This window comes from Balaenoptera musculus, chromosome 11 (genome assembly GCF_009873245.2).
Source record: "Balaenoptera musculus isolate JJ_BM4_2016_0621 chromosome 11, mBalMus1.pri.v3, whole genome shotgun sequence".
Classification (NCBI taxonomy): Eukaryota; Metazoa; Chordata; class Mammalia; order Artiodactyla; family Balaenopteridae; genus Balaenoptera; species Balaenoptera musculus.
Window position 1 is genome coordinate 100,350,865 of NC_045795.1, and position 19,249 is coordinate 100,370,113.

The 19,249-nt window shown below is 43.4% G+C and overlaps 2 protein-coding genes across 2 annotated transcripts in view; both read right to left on the reverse strand.

Moving 5' to 3' along the window:
* Positions 1-4,566, reverse strand: part of C11H3orf20 (chromosome 11 C3orf20 homolog) — a 78,662-nt gene extending 74,096 nt beyond the window's left edge. Inside the window, exons 1-2 of the mRNA XM_036870202.1 lie at positions 4,092-4,566; positions 3,190-3,330 (exon numbers count right to left, since the gene is read on the reverse strand). Of these exons, the coding sequence (XP_036726097.1) occupies positions 3,190-3,330; positions 4,092-4,566 (616 nt within the window). The remainder of the gene's footprint in view (positions 1-3,189; positions 3,331-4,091) is intronic.
* A 1,845-nt stretch (positions 4,567-6,411) lies between these two features.
* Positions 6,412-19,249, reverse strand: part of CCDC174 (coiled-coil domain containing 174) — a 31,593-nt gene continuing 18,755 nt past the window's right edge. The window contains exons 8-11 of the mRNA XM_036869081.1: positions 18,759-18,853; positions 18,087-18,219; positions 14,862-15,014; positions 6,412-13,542 (exon numbers count right to left, since the gene is read on the reverse strand). Coding sequence (XP_036724976.1) covers positions 13,244-13,542; positions 14,862-15,014; positions 18,087-18,219; positions 18,759-18,853 — 680 coding nt within the window. The 3' untranslated portion in view covers positions 6,412-13,243. The remainder of the gene's footprint in view (positions 13,543-14,861; positions 15,015-18,086; positions 18,220-18,758; positions 18,854-19,249) is intronic.

Sequence of the window (19,249 nt, forward strand, 5' to 3'; positions counted from 1 at the left end):
TTGCAGAATCACATTGTCTTGTGCAAAATCACTTGATACCTAACCACTTAAGAATTAAAATTTAGCACCCCTTTACTTGTGGAAAATCTTGATCATTCTTCTATAAACCTTATCAAATTATTTGCTTATTCTCCCCCCAAATACAGTCATTTCACTAGTTGGGCATGAAACTGTTAGGAAATGTTAAGCAATTCAACACGGCTCATTCAAATTCATAAAGAAAATGGCAAACCTGACCTCCTAAGTAGACAAAAACTATACCCAGAGACTGCACACTGCATGCTGCAAGCTCATGAACAATCACCTTCACTGGTGAAGTTAGGACCACATGAAAAGAACTAATAATAGCCAATGCTGGGAAAGATGGAATAAAACCAGTCAACCCTGCTGGTGCAGAGAAAATTCATCAAGAAAGCAATATTTAGCAAGAACTATATACATGTTGAGACCCTCTGTCCAATAATCTCTCTCCTGGGAGATTAATCTTAATAACCAACACAACAGTGATAAGAAGCAATGTGCATGAAGCTGTGTATTACAATGTATATTATACTAATAACAAGAAACCTGGAAACCTAAGCATTCAGTTAATTATGGAACATGAATATGAGAAGGACTCTACACTCACTCAGAATGACAACTGTTAAAGGTATACAGCCGTGTTGGAAAAGACTGTATCTGTTAAGTAAAGGAAATTTTAGCAATGGGTATATTCTGGTTACTGATGCTAAACCTTAGCAATGGGTATATTCTGGTTACAGCTTTCAAGGAATACCACTCCAGACTCAGTAACAACTTGCGTCTACCTCAGCAGTTAGATGGTTCAGAAAAGCAAAATTCATGCAAAACAGATCAACAAGAGTTTGAATCTTCTTTTTAAAGCCCCGGGAAACCTAGCTAATTCAAGTCCTTCTAGGGTGAATGCTTTTCCCAAAGAAACAGATCGCTCCTTTATTTATATTTTGTTACCTAGATTTTCTTTTCAAACTCTTGGCTTGTTTAAAGAGAGGAGCATCAGGAATCGATGTGCCAACAAGTAAGAGAGATTTCCTGAGGAGTGTGATGGAGGAGAGGCTTGCTCAGCACTCTGCTGATGCAGCCGGACAAACACATCACCGAGAGGCTCTCTGCAGTCTCCTCCACTAGGTTAACCACAAGCCACGAGAGATGCAGGAAGCCACTGCATCACAGGTGAAAGCCTATGACCCTCCAAGATGCTTAAACACCTTGTGAGGTGGAGCGCTAATGGGGACGACGACTTTCTTTTCAAGGTGAGGGAACACAACGTTCAGATAGGAGAGCACCACTTGCAGGTTTGAGGGTGGGCGGTTGGGCTGGGGCTACCAGGACCCCTCCCGTGGACTTACCTACCCACACAACAGACCATCAGGCAGCTGTCCCCCAAATGAGGTGGAGCTCCGAGCCCTATATGGAGTGCAGGGCGCAGAACTCCGTGTCTGCTGACAACCAAATAGAGCATAATCAGAGGACCTGTGTTATCAGAGCACAGCTGATCCTGAACACAATGGGCAGAGTACCTTCCCTTAAAGCAGAGACGCCCCCACCCACTTCATGGTAAATAGTAGGAGGATGCTTGATTGGGACTTTATGTTAGAAAAGGAAACCAAAGTTTATCAAAATAACCTTCTCTATCTTGTATTTAACAAAAATCCATTGATATCGTAAGCATATGCTAATTCTTATAAGAAATAAAAATGACTCTGTTTTTTTCAGGTGGTGTGATTTTCCTTTTCTCCTGCATGGCTGTACGACAGCAATAAAACATGAGTCCCTTCATGCCTGCCTTTTGCAAAAATATCCAAATTTTTACTGTTAACCCTTTGATAACCAAGTCGTCCTTTCTCCATGGAGTAGTCACCCGAGATGACTCTCCTGTCCTCAGCAGTTAACTAGCTTTGCTCCTCTGCGTCGCTAATGATTGGCTTCGTGTGAGCACCCAGAAGCTCTCCAACATCATTTTCATTGACTTCACGAAATCCCGCATTTTTTTTCCCCGAGCACTGCAATTTTACTATGCAATTTATTTCCCCTGTGTATATGTACATCATCATCAGGTATTTAACCTCTGACCACCAAGGGAAGCCTGACACACACTCAGAGGACAGGGAGAGACACTAAAAAGGATGGATTTTATAGGTTAGGGCCAATGGTTATGGGATATAAATTTTTTATGCTTCGCATGAAGCCTCCTAACAGTGAGGACTTTCAGGCATTCAAAATGAATACCTGTATATCCACCAAGCTTAGGAGATACAACAGTACAGATATGACTGAATTGCTGTCCTCCAGATCCCAGATGTTCCCCTTCCCGCTAGCAGAGATCACTTTCTCTAACTCTGCATGTTATTGCCATTCAGCTTTTGTACTTACACTTTGTACAATGTACCCATAAGCAATGTTATAATTTTGTTATTTTAAACTTTAAATAGTATTATACCGAATGTATCCTTCTATAACTTTTTTTTTTTTGCTCAACACTATTTTTTTAGTTTATCTATGTTGATATGTGTGCTTCAGTGCTTGATTCATTTTCACTTCTCATTATGTTCCATCATCTAAATACACTATAATTTATTTTTCTCCTGTTGATGGACATCTAGGTAGTTTCCATTTTTTTTCCATCCCAAACAATTCTGCAGTAAACATTCTGGTATGACTTCTTGCACATGTGAGTTTGTCTAGGGCAGTGTAACTCTCAAGTGTGGCCTGTGGACTGGTATGAATCCACACCAGACCATGACCAGCTGAGTACAAAAACTGAGAATAAACATTTAGAAGACTATGTAACAATTTGATGTTGCTTAACAATTTGATGTTGTTGTGACGTTATCATGTTTTTAAGAGGGGTGATCCACAAGAGACTACAAATTTTACAAAGTGGTCCTTCATTGCAGAGTTTGAGAACCACAGCTCTATGGAATGACCCAGCAGAGAAATTGCTGGGTTTTAAGATGCTAGAGCATCTCCCACCTTGCAGACACCACCAAGCTGTTCTCCACAGGAATTGCACGGATATACACATTCACCTGCAGTGTTCGAGAATACCTGTTGCTTCACATCCACCTCAACTCTTGGAAATGTCAAACGTTTAAGTTGGGGACTTGACCTTTCCATTGCACTCTTGTTGGTATTGACCTTTCGCCTAAGAGCTGAAGCTCAGGTACCCACCTTTCCCCATCTGTCCGACACTGCAACCACTCCTCCCGATGGTGCCAATGAGGTAGTCGAAAGCCATCTCCTTGGCATTGAGGTGGAGGAGCTGGCTGGCCTCCACGAAGCGCCTTGTAATGTCCAGGGGGTTGGCACCTACTAAAGGAATCATCAAAGGCAACTACTCATTTTCCTCCAGCATGGGGCTAATGCGTCTATAAAAGGACTTCCATAAACAGCCCAGGAAGTAAGGGGGAGTGATCTATTTCTAGGGTGAGCAAGTATGAGGGGGCTCCTAATGAGAGGGCCTCGAGCTCCCAAGACCTGTCAGATGGTACTTTGCTCTCTGCCCCCTTGTCCTTCTCTCTTCCCACCCACAGGCCTGGGGACTGATGCTATTGGTATTTAAAATAACACAGAATCCAGAAGGTTCCATCACTGATGAAACTCTGGGTCCCTGATCTTGGGATAACACCCTCATTGTGGACAGACTCCGGTTCTCACGACTCTCCTGGTTCTGGCTCTGCTTGGCTCTGTCTTGCTACCCACCAACTGGCCCTCCCGATTTACCCCCTCCTCCTGGGTGCTGCCTCTCTCTACCTTGGCGTCATTTCCACAAACTGCCCCCTTCAATACCTCACACTGTTCTCATGGCCAACCTCTCAATCTGGGCTCAGCAAAGCTGGAGGGATTGGAGGACAAAATGGAGAACGGAGAGGGGTGAAAGGATGATTCTTGGGGGTGGTCTCAGGAAGGAGCTGAGTTGCAAAGCAGACCCTTGGCTGCCACCTTTTCACAGCGCATCCTTGTAGACCTGTCTGGGGTGGGTGCAGTGGACGCATACACACATGCCCAGGCCATACCCTTCCAGGCCCAGAAAAATGAGCCAGGATCCGGTGAGCCAGTCTTCGCTGACTTACTGGACACGGACTCCAGCATGGCCTTCATCTTCAGGGTGAGGAGCTCGGTCAGCAGGTGGACAGACTGCCTCTGGAACCTGTGCAGGGTCTCCTGGCTGGATGGCCCCCGGTGGCCGTGGGTGGGAGAGTGCGTGGAGAATCTGGCCGGCCCAGTGGAAGCGGGCAGCATCGGCAGTGGTAGCACTGGCGGGGGTGGCTTCTTCTGGACAGGGGCCTGCACAGGGGCCGATTCCATAAGCACCACGGGCGGGGCTCCAATGCTGATCTCCAGGCCCAGGATCTCAGAAGGGGCAGGGATCATGGGGTCAGTGATCAGCTCCTCCCAGGTGAACTCAAAGATGTTTCTGATGCCCTTGGGTACAGAAACGCCTGCGTTCTGGCAGACGATGAGCAGCCTGGAGATGCGGGCCAGCAGCTTGGGGGCCGTGGCGGTGTACTGCTGGTACAGTTCTCGGTTAGTCTTGATGTCATTCATGGTCCTAGAGCACGCATACTGCTAGGTAATACTGTCCATCTCAGACAAGAAGGACCTTCAGCTGTGAGGAGGCAGACACCCTGAGAGCTGAATGAGAGCCAACGTTCTCACCTAAGGTGAGGCCTTGGGGACAGATGGAATGAAGTGTTGAAATGGCCCTTACAGATCATTGAGCCAGTGCATCCTATGCGGGAGGATAAATAATTGGTCACTCTCTCCCACAAAGGGATGCCCCCCCGTCACCCCACTCCCCTTCCCGGGGACCTGTCAGAGACCACGTTAGTGAGTCACTTTGGGAGGGGCCTGGGAATGAGCAGGTTCCCCAAACAGACCCTGGGCTGGAGGAAGGGAAAGGATGGGCAAGGGAAAAACGTTCCATCGCACCTTTCGTAGCCAGAGATCTGAGGGTGGAAGATCTGCTTGTGGGCTCTCAATAAAAACCTGCAAAAACAAAAAGATGTTTCATTGGTTCCCTCTGGGGGAAGATGATGTGGAAGCTCCTGGTTGCAGCGCAAGGATGGGCCTGGATTCAAGATGTACATCCAAGGGCAGATGGGAAAGGAGGAGGAGGATGAATTTTTTTAATCCAATGACTAATATCGTTTACCACATCTCCTCAAATCTAGAACTTCTGACAACTCCTGATACCGCAGCCTTCTAATCATCAGTTCTATCACCTTCCATCCTGACAACCACTCCGCATGACGTCCATGGCCCTCTTCTCCTGCCAGACAATCCTCATTCTTTCACTCTTCAAACTGTGTCCTCTGGAGCCACCCCAAATTTGCCATTCCAGAACTGCGCCCCTGGTGCACACACTCAGCATTTACAGTGCGGCTGCCCTGGTGTGAAAAGGCTATTATCTTTCCGTTTCACTGATGAGGAATCGAAGGCTTATAGAGACACAGCTCTTGGTCAGGAGTTGCCTGCCTGCAGACTCTTGGCATAGAGACCTTTCCAAACACAACACGACTTCCTCACGGGCTTCCAACTGAACTGCCTATCCATCAGCAAAAAAATCTCCTAGGAACGAGAGTCCCACAGAGCAACCCCTTCAGACATTCTGCTGGTTTGCAGATAAAGTGGCTTTCTACATCTATTTGCTGACTCCCTGGCATCTCTATTCTTCAGCTTTGGAGACTCAGAAAAATAGGTTCGTTTTTGAAATAAGTCTACAGAACAAAGAGACCACTCAGAATCTTGGTCATCTGGGCAACCAGCCAGAGGGATCTGACCCTGACCATGCAGGGCAGATCTGTTTTAAAGCCAGGATTCAAATGAAGAGAAGACGAATACAATCCTTGAAATGTTAACTGGTTTGAGGAACCCCACACCACCCCCTACCAGTTCCTTTCTTGTGGGGTTAATTTTGAAGATATGCCTTACAAACAGATAAAAGCTGGTTTTAAAAACAGCTTTATTGAGATATAATTCACATACCATACAATTCACCCTTTTTAAAGTGTACAATGATTTTTAGTATAGTCACAGTTGTGCAACCATCACCACTATCTAATTTTAGAACATTTTCGTCACCCCCCCAACAAACCCATTAGCACTCACTCTCCATTCCTCCTCCCCCCAGGCAACGACTAATCTGCTGTATGCCTCCATAGATCTGCCTGTTCTGGACATTTCATATAAATGGAATCATACACTATGCGGTCTTTTGTGACTGGCTTCTTTTACCATCATATTTTTGAGGTTCGTCCAAGTTACAGCATGTACCAGTACTTCACTCATATACTTCATTATATGGAGAGACCACCATTTGTTGATCCACTCAGTATTTGTTGGACACTTTGGTTGTTCCCACTTTTTGGCTATTACAATGGAACATTCAGGTACAAGTTTTTCTGTGAATGGATGCTTTCATTCTCTTGGGTTGATACCCAGGAATGGAATTGCTGGGTCATATGATAACTCAATGTTTAACATTTTCAGGAACTACCAGGCTGGTTTCCAAAGTGGCTGCACCATTCTACAGTTCTTTTTACAAAACCAGTAATGTATGAGGTTTTAAATTTCTCCATGTCCTTGTCAACACTTGTTATTATGTCTTTTTTATTTTAGTGCCATCCTAGAGGGTGTGAAGTGGCACACTGTGTTTTTGATTTGCACTTCCCTAACGACTAATGATGTTGAGCACCTTTTCACGTGTTTATTGGCCACTTTTCCACTTTTATATCTTCTTTGGAGAAGAGTCTTTTCAGATTGAACAACTGCTTTTTTTGAAAAGAAACATCATTTTAAATTAAATGCACAAATAACCTCTATTTGTTACCATGTATTTATCTCTGCAAAATTCAGCTAGAGGTGACCACGTGACTCCATTCTGGCCTATGAGATGCAGGTGGAGCTGTTGGGTGGGATCCTGGACATCTTTTCAAGAAGTCTGTCTGCATGGAGAGAACACTTTTTCTTTACTCACTGCCCTTCTCTTTCTTCTTGTCTGGAATGGATGAGATGGCTGTAACTCTGGCAGCCATCTGGAGCCATGAGGTTACCTTGAGGAGGGAAGCCATGCATTAAAGGTGGCCGAGCAGAGGCACAGAGCCCGGACTCCTGCTGACATCATGGCACCCACACACCAGCACTTAACCACCTGCCTCCAAACTTGTTTCACCTGAGAGAACGAACTCCTAATCTCTTTAAGACCCTTTATTCAGATCTCTGTTCCTGCAGCCAAATGTGATTCCTGATGGACAACCAGCCGTGTGGGAACAACATCACTCCCTCCTTTCCATATATCTAATTTTCATTGTCACTCGTTCATTTTTCCATCACTGAGACACAGGCCTTGCCCTCAAGTAGCTCAATGCTCAACAGGCAGAACAGACTTACAAAACTGGCACTGATTCAAGAATACATTTTTGGGTAGAAGTTGTATCCAGCTGTATATTTAAAACCAAAATTAAACTTTGCTCCTTCAAGTAATCTGGTCCTGACTTTGTTTGCTATTTTCTCTAGTCTCTGACTCTCTCTGGTTTTAACCAGAACGCTTTTGATAAGGACAGTGAGTCCAGATGTAACCATGTGACTGCCACCTGTGAGTAAGCGCAGCTTCAGGCTGGGACAGGTAAGAGAACAAGCCCGCACCTGATGCACGCAAGAGGTGGAAATGGAATTAGAAAAACTAATAGACGCTGTCCTCTCCATTCAATATATAAAAGAACGTTCTGGACAGACGCTCGAATTCTCTAGCAGATGAGAGGAAGAAGGGCTGAGCTATGGAGAGAAGTGGATCTGAGAGGAAGGAGAGGGGGGTCACGTGCATACGATCAAGCTTAACTGCCTGCTGCCCAGCAAGGTTTGCTCTCAAGACTGCAACCTCAGTCACCGCTCTTCCTCGAGTTGAATCCACTTGCAAACCACCTGCATCCTCCACCAGGGGGATCTACTGTGGCACCAAAGGGCCATTAAGATGAGTCTCCCGGCAAGACCCATCGAGAGACAAAAAAATGATCAGTGCTTTGACCCAGTGATTTTAGTTCTGAAAGTAATGCCCAAGGGAACAGTTTTAAAAGGAGGAGGGAAGATAGTTCTTCAAATGTGGTCAAACCAAACAAAAAGATGCTTATAGCCACTTCATCCCTAACAGTGAAATAACGTAGCCAGCCAACAACTGAGGAACTGTTTGACAACGACGCAGATTAATATGAAGTATAAGGCAGCAAAAAAATAACTTGAGCTCAGTTTTGAGAAATGTTAAATTTAAAAAAAAACACACAAATGGCAGGTCTACATTGATTACACATCCCATAAACACCTATGCTGATCATAATTGGAAGCAGAGATACAAAGTCTTTCAGTTTTAAGGTAAAGATGACACTTTAGGAAAGAAGACAATAAACAAGGCTCCCTGAAAAGAAAGCAGCATGTTCTCAGACAGGCTTGTGACCTGGGAGACCTGGGCTGGGAGCAGGGCCCATTCTTGTGTTTCCTGGTTTCCATATCAACCCTGAACAACTGAGACTGTCTGTGCAGAGAGGAGTGGTGTGGGGACTGAGAGGTCAAGAGCTACACCCGTGTTCAAGCTCAGGGAAGCTTACTTGCTGATAACAACCAAAGAGAAACAGAATGCATCGTACCCCAGGGAAGGTTTTTACAACCGGGCAAAACCACCACCTAGCAGATGAGCTTAGAGTTGGAGAGAACATGGCAGTTAGAAATGTAGTGGGGAAAGATGCTGTTTAAATAGAGGGTAGAAAACAAGTAATACTGGTGACCACTCCCATCACTGGACAGACATACATTTACTGGGCATGGTTACACGAACAGCTGGGATTTACCGAGAAACGGTAACAGAAGATCAATACTCAGCCTGGGTGACAGGTTTTCACTAAAACACCCTGCTTCTTTTGATTGTTCTGGTTTTCCCATTTCCTAGACAATGATCTACACCATCCCACTGTTCTCCCCACTCTGCCCCGCCCCACACACATGCTCTGAACATTAAGCCAATGCCCAGGTCCACACCAGCAAATGCCTCACCACCTACCAGCCAGCAGGGCAGGTGCCAGGACCAGGGGAGTTTCATTTTCTCTCATGGTTTTCAGCAGGTTAACAAATTCTTTTCAATTATCACGACTTACCTTAGCCATATAGTTTTTTACAGGAACTGCCTGACATATAACTGACTTAGTTCAATTTTCTGGCTGAAAAAAAATTAAACACATATGGCGTGGCTACTCTGTGTTGTATTAACTGTAAAGACCAGTACCCACGTCCATTCCAAATTCTAAATTCTACTGCCTCATCTGTGTGTCACAACAAGGTCAGCTGATAGCCATCTCCCAGGCTGCACTACGGCTTTAAGAGGAAATAAATTATCCCACAAGTCTTCGGCAAATGCAGGGCTAAACATAGCAGGAATCTCATGTATATGGATTTAAAGTTTCTCCTTTGGGAGTTGTGCAAGCAAACAAAATGATTTATTTAGCCAATTCAAATGAACTGTATCAAAACACACAAAGGCCTGGAGAAAAGATTACAATGAAAACAAATAATTCAAAGCAATTTCTGATCCAAAACATTTCGTTTAGCTCCACAATGCCACGAATGAGGTGGGGTCATGCTTTCTGATAGATTTCAGCACTGCTGGCTCCCAAGTCAAACAAGCCATAGGAGTAGCGTGAATGCTTAATGTATGCTTGGAAGAGATGTGTTTGCCAGTCCTTTAGTTACTAACAGGAGAGTTATGTATAGTCAGACCACAAAACATGTAAAAACAGATCATTTAGAGTTGTGCTGTGCATTCAGTAGCACTAGACTCGTGTCTTTTGAGCATCTGAAATGTGGTATAGTATGACTAAGGAACTACATTTTAATATTATTAAATTTAAAACTTGGTAATCAATTCAGTTATTGGCAAACTCTTAAATGTTTTAAGTATGTTTGGACGAACCTGGGTATATGAATCTACTTTCAAATGTTTATTTTATGAAATCTAAATACAGATCAAGTACTCCTGATGAAAATTTAGCATCTGAATTAAGATGGGCTATAAGTGGATACACAGTGGATTTTGAAGACTTGGTGTGAAAAGAAATGCAAAACATCCCATTAAACGTTTTGTATATTGATTAAATGTTGAAATATTTTGGATATACTGGATTAAATAGAGTTGACCCTTGAACAACATGGGTTTGAACTGTGAGGGTCCACTTATGCGCGTATCTTTCAACACTACTACAGCACTACAGGATCCACAGTTAGTTGAAACCACAGATACAGAACTGTGGGTACAGAGGGCCGCCTGTGGAACTTGAGCATCCACGGATTTTGGTTTCCATGGCAGGTCCTGGCACCTACAGAGGGATGACTATATACCACAAAATTAATTTCACTTTTTAAATGTGGTTCCTAGAAAACTGAAACTGACACACACAGCTTACACCCCATTTCTACTGGGCGGTGCTACCAGAGCACAGGTCTGCAGTCTAAGAACTCCAGTGCCATCTGCTGGACACACTCCTACAAAACAGGCCCACGAGAAACAGTAGAACTGGAATTGTGTGAACGCTGAAGGACCTTGAGTCTGAAATGGAAGAGGATAAAACTGGGCTCATAAAACACTCAACATATGCTGTTAAAAGGGGATTAGAAAAAGGCTTACACAGTCTTTGAAATCCTAGAGAATATCCAACTTACAGTTATTAGTCGACAGTGACCCTGAGCCAACGTGCACAGACTGCTCTGCCATCCACTGTGGGTGCCCTGGGCAAGGACAAAAGGTTATTTGGGGGCCCCTTCCGCGACCACTTCCTCCTATACTCATGCGCTTGTTGCTGCCTGACTAGTCTTCCCATCCCTTCTCTATACTATGCCTCTCGAGTCCTTCTGCTCTACCTTATAAACACACCCTCTTCCCATCTTTCTCTTATTTGTCTATTATTCACCTTCTCTTTTCTTCTATTTTTCCTTATGATTCTAGGATACCTAATAATTGTTTTTTCCTTTTAGTATTCCAATTTTTCTTTTTCTCTCCTCTCCTTTTGTCCTACAAGCTGTTTCAGTTGGTTTTACAGTTTTACATTTAAGCCTTTGGTCCATTTTGAGGTGCTTTTGTATGTGGTGTGAGCTATGGGTCCAAGTCCATTGTTTTGCATGTGGCGAGTCAGCTGTCCCAGAACCATCTGTAGAAGACTGTTCTTTCCCTACTGGATGATTTTGGCACCACTGTCAAAAAATCAAGTGACCATAGATGTATGGGTTTATTTCTGGACTCTCAACTCTGTTTCAGTGATTTATCAATATGTCAGTACCACATTGTTTTTTGCTTTTTATAAATTTATTTATTTATATATTTTTGGCTGTGTTAGGTCTTCGTTGCTGCACGCAGGATTTCTCTAGTTGTGGTGCACGGGCTTCTCACTGTGGTGGCTTCTCTTGTTGCAGAGCATGGGCTCTAGGTGCCCGGGCTCTAGAGCGCAGGCTCAGTAGTTGCGGCGCACAGGCTTAGTTGCTCCACGGCATGTGGGATCTTCCCGGATCAGGGCTCGAACCCGTGTCCCCTTCATTGGCAGGAGGATTCTTAACCACTGTGCCAAGAGGGAAATCCAGTACCACATTGTTTTGATCCCTGTAGCTTTGTAGTAAGTCTTGAAATCAGGAAGTGAGTCCCCCAACTTTGTTCTTATTCAAAATTGTTTTGAATATTTGATATTCTGGGTCCCTTGCAATTCCATATGAATTTTAGGATGAGTTTGTCAATTCCTGCAGAAAAAGGCAGCTGGGTCAGTTGGTTTTCATTTTTGTTAGGAGAGGTATTTGCCTGATCAGGCTGACAAAATGACCATTTAATAGGTCTTGCAACTCCACCCTTGATCTGGACTTCAGAGGTTAAGTTTGCAAGAATTTGGAATTTTGTCTATTACTGCTCAATACTGGGGAAAAAGACTGAGAGCAGAGGGTGCTGAAGAAAACATGAGTCTGAAGCAAACCTGCACCTAAACCATCTGTCACTTAGACATCACGTGATGAATCACTGACCCTCTCTGTGCTCCAGCTTGCAATCCATAATGAGAACAGGGGTGCTCCCAGCAACACCACTGTGCTGTGGGGACAGAGACCACGGGCTCCAGCAGGCGCTTCAAGGACCTGCTCTAGCACCTTCTTACAAGACTCACTGGCCTGGGAGGCAGCTGTAACAGCCCTGTGGATCTGGTGGTCAACTTCTACTGCTTGTCTGCAGCTGTGAAGAGGACACTGTGGTGTAGTAGGTAGAGGACGGGAACGGTACTCAGGCACAGGAAGTCCTTCTGGAGCTCTGCTCACCCACTCGTTGTTAGTAAAGTCAAAAGGACCTTGCTGTCCCTCGCTCCAGCGCAAGTCCATCCCACCCAGGCTGAGGTGACTCAGCTCCCGAGAGAGATCAGGGCCCAGAGCGGGAGAACCAGGGAGGCAGGCGGAGATGAAAAACCAACCCTGGTGGCTAAGGAGCATCTCTTGCTCTTACCATGCCCAGCAACCTCCACATGTGCCCGTCACTCAATACACACTTAATGAACACCCACTATGCGTGGCTGTGATAATCGCCACTCAAGAAGGGGTGATAGTAAGAACAAGTGACGTCAATGTCTACCTTTCTGGATTGTGAAGTCCTCCCTGGTCTTCTTGATCATTTCAAATGACGTGCTTAATTCTCCATCAGTGTCAGGGTCCTCCTGGAGACTAGATCACTTTGCCTCCCAGTGTACCCTCATGTGCCACCATTTGACAGGCCAAAATTCTTCCTGACAGATGCTCCACCAAATGACCTGGAAGCTGAATGCTTGGAACAAAGACATCTACAAGCTAGTACTGGCAAAAGGAAAGGAGTGGAACCCTTAAATCTGAGTAAGTCATGGGAGTGGGTATGAAGCAGACAGGATTACAAACTCCTTAGTATCAAATATTACAGAGTATGTTTACTCTATCTCAGCTCACATGTAAATCCAGATGAATTGGTATATCCATACCAATTAGAATGAAATGAACAGCTAAGTGGCCAGACTTCCCACAGTACCATTCATTTTCTTCCCTGCTGCTGAAAAATACAGCCTGAAGTCTGGATCTTCAGGGAAAAGACAGGAAGAGAAAGTTACAATTCAGTCCCTAAAGTTAAGTTATTTTCTTGCTCTGGGAAAGGAAGGCACCGTCAACAGTACAAACCCAAGTTATAGTGTTTTTAAGTTCATGTCACTTGTTTATAGTATGAAATCATATCATCCAGGGTTTCAAAAGTGACCGCCTGGGCTTGTGGTGGGCCGCTAGGGGCTGGAGTGGATGATGTATGTGAAGAGCCGGGGTCATGGCTCTGGCCAGAGTGCTGCCCCGGGTCACTCTGTGCAGGTGCAGGTCTGTTCCATGCCTGGCTACTCAGAGAACCAGTTCTTTTTTGGTCCACAAAGTAATTCGATGGTGGGGCAAACTCAGGGTCTCTCTCAGCCCGGAGATCTGATTGCCTCTTCAACCAATACCCAAAGGAAAAGTCTAGTAAAAATAAGAAAGAGTATTATTAGAACTGATTATTGAATCATTGGATGTTTATTGTTATTACTTTTTAATTATTGTATATATTTCTTAAAAGCCACCTAAAATTCTCTGGAGAACAAGGACAGTAATAACAAAACTATAATACAAGGTATATGTGATGCTTACAAAGGATAAGGAACCAGGCTAAGAGAAAGGAGTGAGAACTTCCATGTGGAGAAAGGTTCAAGGAAGGTTCTGTGGAGAAAGAAGGCTGGCAGGCTCTGGAGACAATGCCAAAAAAGTACTAAAATTACACGTGAGAGACAAACATAAAAAATCAAGCACTTAAATCATTTGCTTGACATGATGTCACAGGTACTTCATAGCAAAACACAAGTTTTGTCTTTTATTGAGTTTTAGAAGACACAAAAGGCACCGGTCCAGATCTATCTTGGTATTCCACCTCTATTTCTAACAGTAGCACTAACCAAAGGCACTCACCCATCTGCGTATCTTTTACTTTAGTCATGGATCTCATCAGTTCCAACAATTCACGCTCATGTACCACTGAAATGATCTTTTTCAAAAATACATAAACCAGAGTCTTCGCCCAAAGAGAGGCTGCTGTAGGGACCATGGTGTATTTACAGAAAAAAATTACAGACAATTCTGCATAACCCAATGGGACCATATGTGAATCCAAGTTAATACACTGGGACGCAGACTGTTTTCAACTGAACATAAAAGAGACCGCTAAAACACAGAATACATTAAAGTACCAAACCTTCATAAGGTTTTAAAAAACGGTTCCTGAAAAACAGCATCCCAGGGGCTTCCCTTGTGGTGCAGTGGTTAAGAATCCGCCTGCCAATGCAGGGGACACAGGTTCGAGCCCTGGTCCGGGAAGATCCCACATGCCGCGGAGCAACTAGAGCCCATGCTCCGCAACAAGAAAAGCTACCTCAATGAGAAGCCCATACACCCCAACGAAGACTAGCCCCCGCTCACTGCAACTAGAGAGAGCCGCGCAGCAATGAAGACCCAAAGCAGCCAAAAATTAAAAACAAAAAACAAAAAAAACCAGCATCCCAAAGCTGTAAGACCACACGGGGGCAGCGGGAATTTCAGAAACCTTCCACCAAGTGCTTCTTAAAAAAAACAAAACTCATCCTTTAGGCATGATGCCTTGTAGACCCTGATCTTTTATAATCACACTTTCTAATGCTCCTGGGTATTGAGAAGAAACAAGTTCAAGGATGTGGAGAATTCCTTAAGCTTCCAAGGACCACTAAGACTCACCAGAATCACACTCTGTTGAGGAGAACTGACCGCCTTACCTTTTCCTCTGTCCCACTCGCGGACGTGCGGCACCCCAGGCCTGGTATCCTTCCTCTCCTGAACGATGACTTCGACTTTGCTACTCTGGGCAGCTGTATGAGGAGCTGGCATGACCTCTGGTTCTGGTGGCAATGGCCCAATAACATCTCCATCTATTTTTGGCAAGAGAATAAGACTTCATTATAATAAAGCTTAAAACTACTTAAAAAACTAAATAGAACATGCTCATCCTGAGAGTACAAGCAATAACCGGTATTTATTGAGCAACTATCATGTGCCAGGCAGTGGGCTAAGGATTCTGTATACAATAGTTCACTTAACCCTGTAATAACCCTAATAAAGTCAGGATTGGTATTCCCATTTTACCCCCATTTTATAGATAAGGAAAATTAAGATCAGAAATGCTACACAGGTAGACAGTGACAAGGGCCAGGATTCAAACCCAGGATGGATGGATTTCAAAGTCTCTGTTTGACAAAAATAAACTCAAAATGGATTAAAGACCTAAGTGTAAGGCCAGACACTATCAAACTCTTAGAGGAAAACATAGGCAGAACACTCTATGACATACATCACAGCAAGATCCTTTTTGACCCAGCTCCTAGAGAAATGGAAATAAAAACACAAATAAACAAATGGGACCTAATGAAACTTAAAAGCTTTTGCACAGCAAAGGAAACCATAAACAAGACCAAAAGACAACCCTCAGAATGGGAGAAAATATTTGCAAATGAAGCAACTGACAAAGGATTAATCTCCAAGATTTACAAGCAGCTCATGCAGCTCAATAACAAAAAAACGAACAACCCAATCCAAAAATGGGCAGAAGACCTAAATAGACATTTCTCCAAAGAAGATATACAGATTGCCAACAGACACATGAAAGAATGCTCAACATCATTAATCATTAGAGAAATGCAAATCAAAACTACAATGAGATATCATCTCACACCGGTCAGAATGGCCATCATCAAAAAATCTAGAAACAATAAATGCTGGAGAGGGTGTGGAGGAAAGGGAACACTCTTGCACTGTTGGTGGGAATGTAAATTGATACAGCCACTATGGAGAACAGTATGGAGGTTCCTTAAAAAACTAAAAATAGAACTACCATACGACCCAGCAATCCCACTACTCGGCATATACCCTGAGAAAACCGTAATTCAAAAAGAGTTATGTACCAGAATGTTCATTGCAGCTCTATTTACAATAGCCAGGACATGGAAGCAACCTAAGTGTCCATCATCGGATGAATGGATAAAGAAGATGTGGCACCTATATACAATGAATATTACTCAGCCATAAAAAGAAATGAAATGGAGGTATTTGTAGTGAGGTGGATGGAGTTAAGAGTCTTGTCATACAGAGTGAAGTAAGTCAGAAAGAGAAAAACAAATACAGTATGCTAACACATACATATGGAATCTAAGGGAAAAAAAAAGGTCATGAAGAACCTAGTGGCAAGACGGGAATAAAGACACAGACCTACTAGAGAATGGACTTGAGGATATGGGGAGGGGGAGGGGTAAGATGTGACAGGGTGAGAGAGTGGCATGGACATATATACACTACCAAATGTAAAATAGATAGCTAGTGGGAAGCAGCCGCATAGCACAGGGAGATCAGCTCGGTGCTTTGTGACCACCTAGAGGGGTGGGATAGGGAGGGTGGGAGGGAGGGAGATGCAAGAGGGAAGAGATATGGGAACATATGTATATGTATAACTGATTTACTTTGTTATAAAGCAGAAACTAACACACCATTGTAAAACAATTATACTCCAATAAAGATGTTTATATAAAAAAAAAAAAAGTCTCTGTTTGGCACTATGCCACCCTGCTTCCCCTGACCAACAATCGAAGGACCAGAAACCCCCCAATTACTCAACTAAAGTAAGAGTCTCCGACTAAGCAAGGGGACTGAGGGTGATGAAGAGCTGGAGCCTGGCGACAGGCTGTAGGCTATTCTATTTTGGCCATATTTTAAAAGAAAACAGATTTTTAAAAAGCACTGGTGGCACTTCACATCTTGTGGAAATGACAGATGTTCAGGAGTAGAGCAAAAACAGAGAAACAATACAGAGTTTAACATGTCACAGGGAGACAGCATTTATACAAAACTAAATGGACCATTTTCCGATTTCTAAGTGTTTTGATCTCCTTTCAAAGCTAAACTGAAGTGTGTTCAGAATTAGAAAATGGCCCGTGGCTTAGCACAGGTTTCTGTGAGAGCTGGAGAAGCTTCTATGTGCCCCTAACACCCACACCCCCTTCTTCCTTTTGGGACTACAGTGCCCCCCAGCTTCAGCTGGATATGTGTCACCTCGCCAGAGAGGCCATTTCCCAGCCTCCCCTGCAGCTGGGGATGGCCTGTGGATTCTGGCCATTGGCATGTAAATGCGTAGGTTGTGTGTGATCCCGACTCACATTCCTAGAATGGAAGCTGGTTCCCCGCCCCTTCTTCCCCAGGGCTGGATCATGAACAGGTGTTGGGGAGCTAGCGACCGTGCAGGTGAGAGGAACCCTCTATGGAATGGCAGAAGCAGTAAGACAGGAGGAGGCCAGGGAAAAGGTGACCGTACAGGGCAGAGCTACTACCTGCCCTGGATGGGTGTCCAAACTAGAGAAGCAGACGCCCACCTGGTTTGAGCCAGTCTCTGTAGTGTCTCTGTTGGGGCAGTTTATCCCAGTCTAGCATAACTCTCACAGTGAGCAAGTCTGACCACAGTACTGGACGGTGCTCCCAAGCATTTCAACAGTCCCTTGGTAAGCTGTCTATACCCATATTTGTAAATCCTTTATTTTATTAACTTTCTGAATGCATGTCTTCTTTAAAATACATTAATTTATAATAACCAACAAAAACCACAACCATCGCAAATGGAAATAGGTCTAAAACATGTACGTGCACAACTAAATTTTATCCTAAAAAACCTTCTAAGTATTTTACTTAGGTATTTTACTCCTAAGTCTCAGTTACTAAACCATGCTGTTCTATGAAACAACACAATGTACTGTTAATACCCTTGTCTACAGCCTAAAATTTTCTTTGGAGTGTAATTCCACGCCACTTTGGTTATAAACACTGTTCCTGGCAGTATCTCCAAGGTGCACTGCTTGCTTAGAGAATAAAACTAGATTTCCACATTGCCAGTCCTATTATTGAGATATCAACTGAACTAAAATTTTTCCTTTTGAGGTTTAGAAACACGAGCCAAGATATACCTCTATCTTCTTCCTCTGCTCCATCCTCTTTTGATTTTTTCATCTTTTTTTGTCGGAGTTTGGCAAGTCTTGCTTCTAACATAGCCTTTCTCTTTTCCTTTATATTTTCTCGTTTTGTTCTCTGATCTGTTGTCTGAACGGAACAGAAAATTAGAAAATTATTAGCCTATTCACAATATTTCTGTTGAAAAAGATGAAATAATTAATATTATTCTAAAAATAGACTAATTGATTTTCATGCCACCTCTAAGAAGCCATCCTTGAGATCTTCAACGTGAAGACCCGTTAAGTCCTCTTACACAAGCCCTCTGATGTCTTCTGAAGTTTAGTAAGAGTTCACAGAGTATCCTGGAAGGCTTACCATTCAAGAAAATTCTGTCCTACTCCTTAATCCCCCTCTAATAACCTTCTATTTTCTCACCCAGGCTGCTCCAAAAGTGCCATATTTGAAAGCAAGTTTAAAACATCAAAGTTATACAGGTTACTTTTGAACAACTATAATCTTAAAGTCTGAAACACCAAAATAATATGGCAATTACCTTTATGAAACCGATAATTGCATTCTGAATAGCAATGTAAATTTCTAATTAATTTACTAGATTTTTTTGCAGTACGGTACAACAAGAAACCCAACCGCTCAAATCCTTAACATCAACTGAGTTTAATTTGTACCTGCTCACGCAGCATTTCTAAAGTTTTCATCTGCTTGTTTCTCAACTCTTTATCTCGGGCAAAGGCAAAGTATCCAACACCAAGTTGCCGGGCCTCTGAAATAAGTCAAAATTATCCAAAAGATTAGATTTCCCTGATCAGTGAATTAAATTCAGACCAAATTCCTACCAAAGCAAAAAGGAACACAATGATGTCTCACACATTTTGTTTTGTTTTTTCTAAGAAGCAGCTACAAAAAAAGTTAGAAGTTGTTTCCATCCTGTTTGCCAAGTGACAAGCGTAACAAATATTCATTAACGTTTTAGTCATAGGCTGCCTCCACTTCTCTTGAGGAGCAAACTCGGATTAACAGACCCTCTGTTAGGAAGATACTCCCAATATGAATATTTTTAGGCTATGAAGTGAAAAAAGGGATATTTTCAATTCCGAAAGCAGAATCTTTTATTTCCACGTAAGAGCTGCTGCTTTACGAATACTTCCTTTTATGCTTG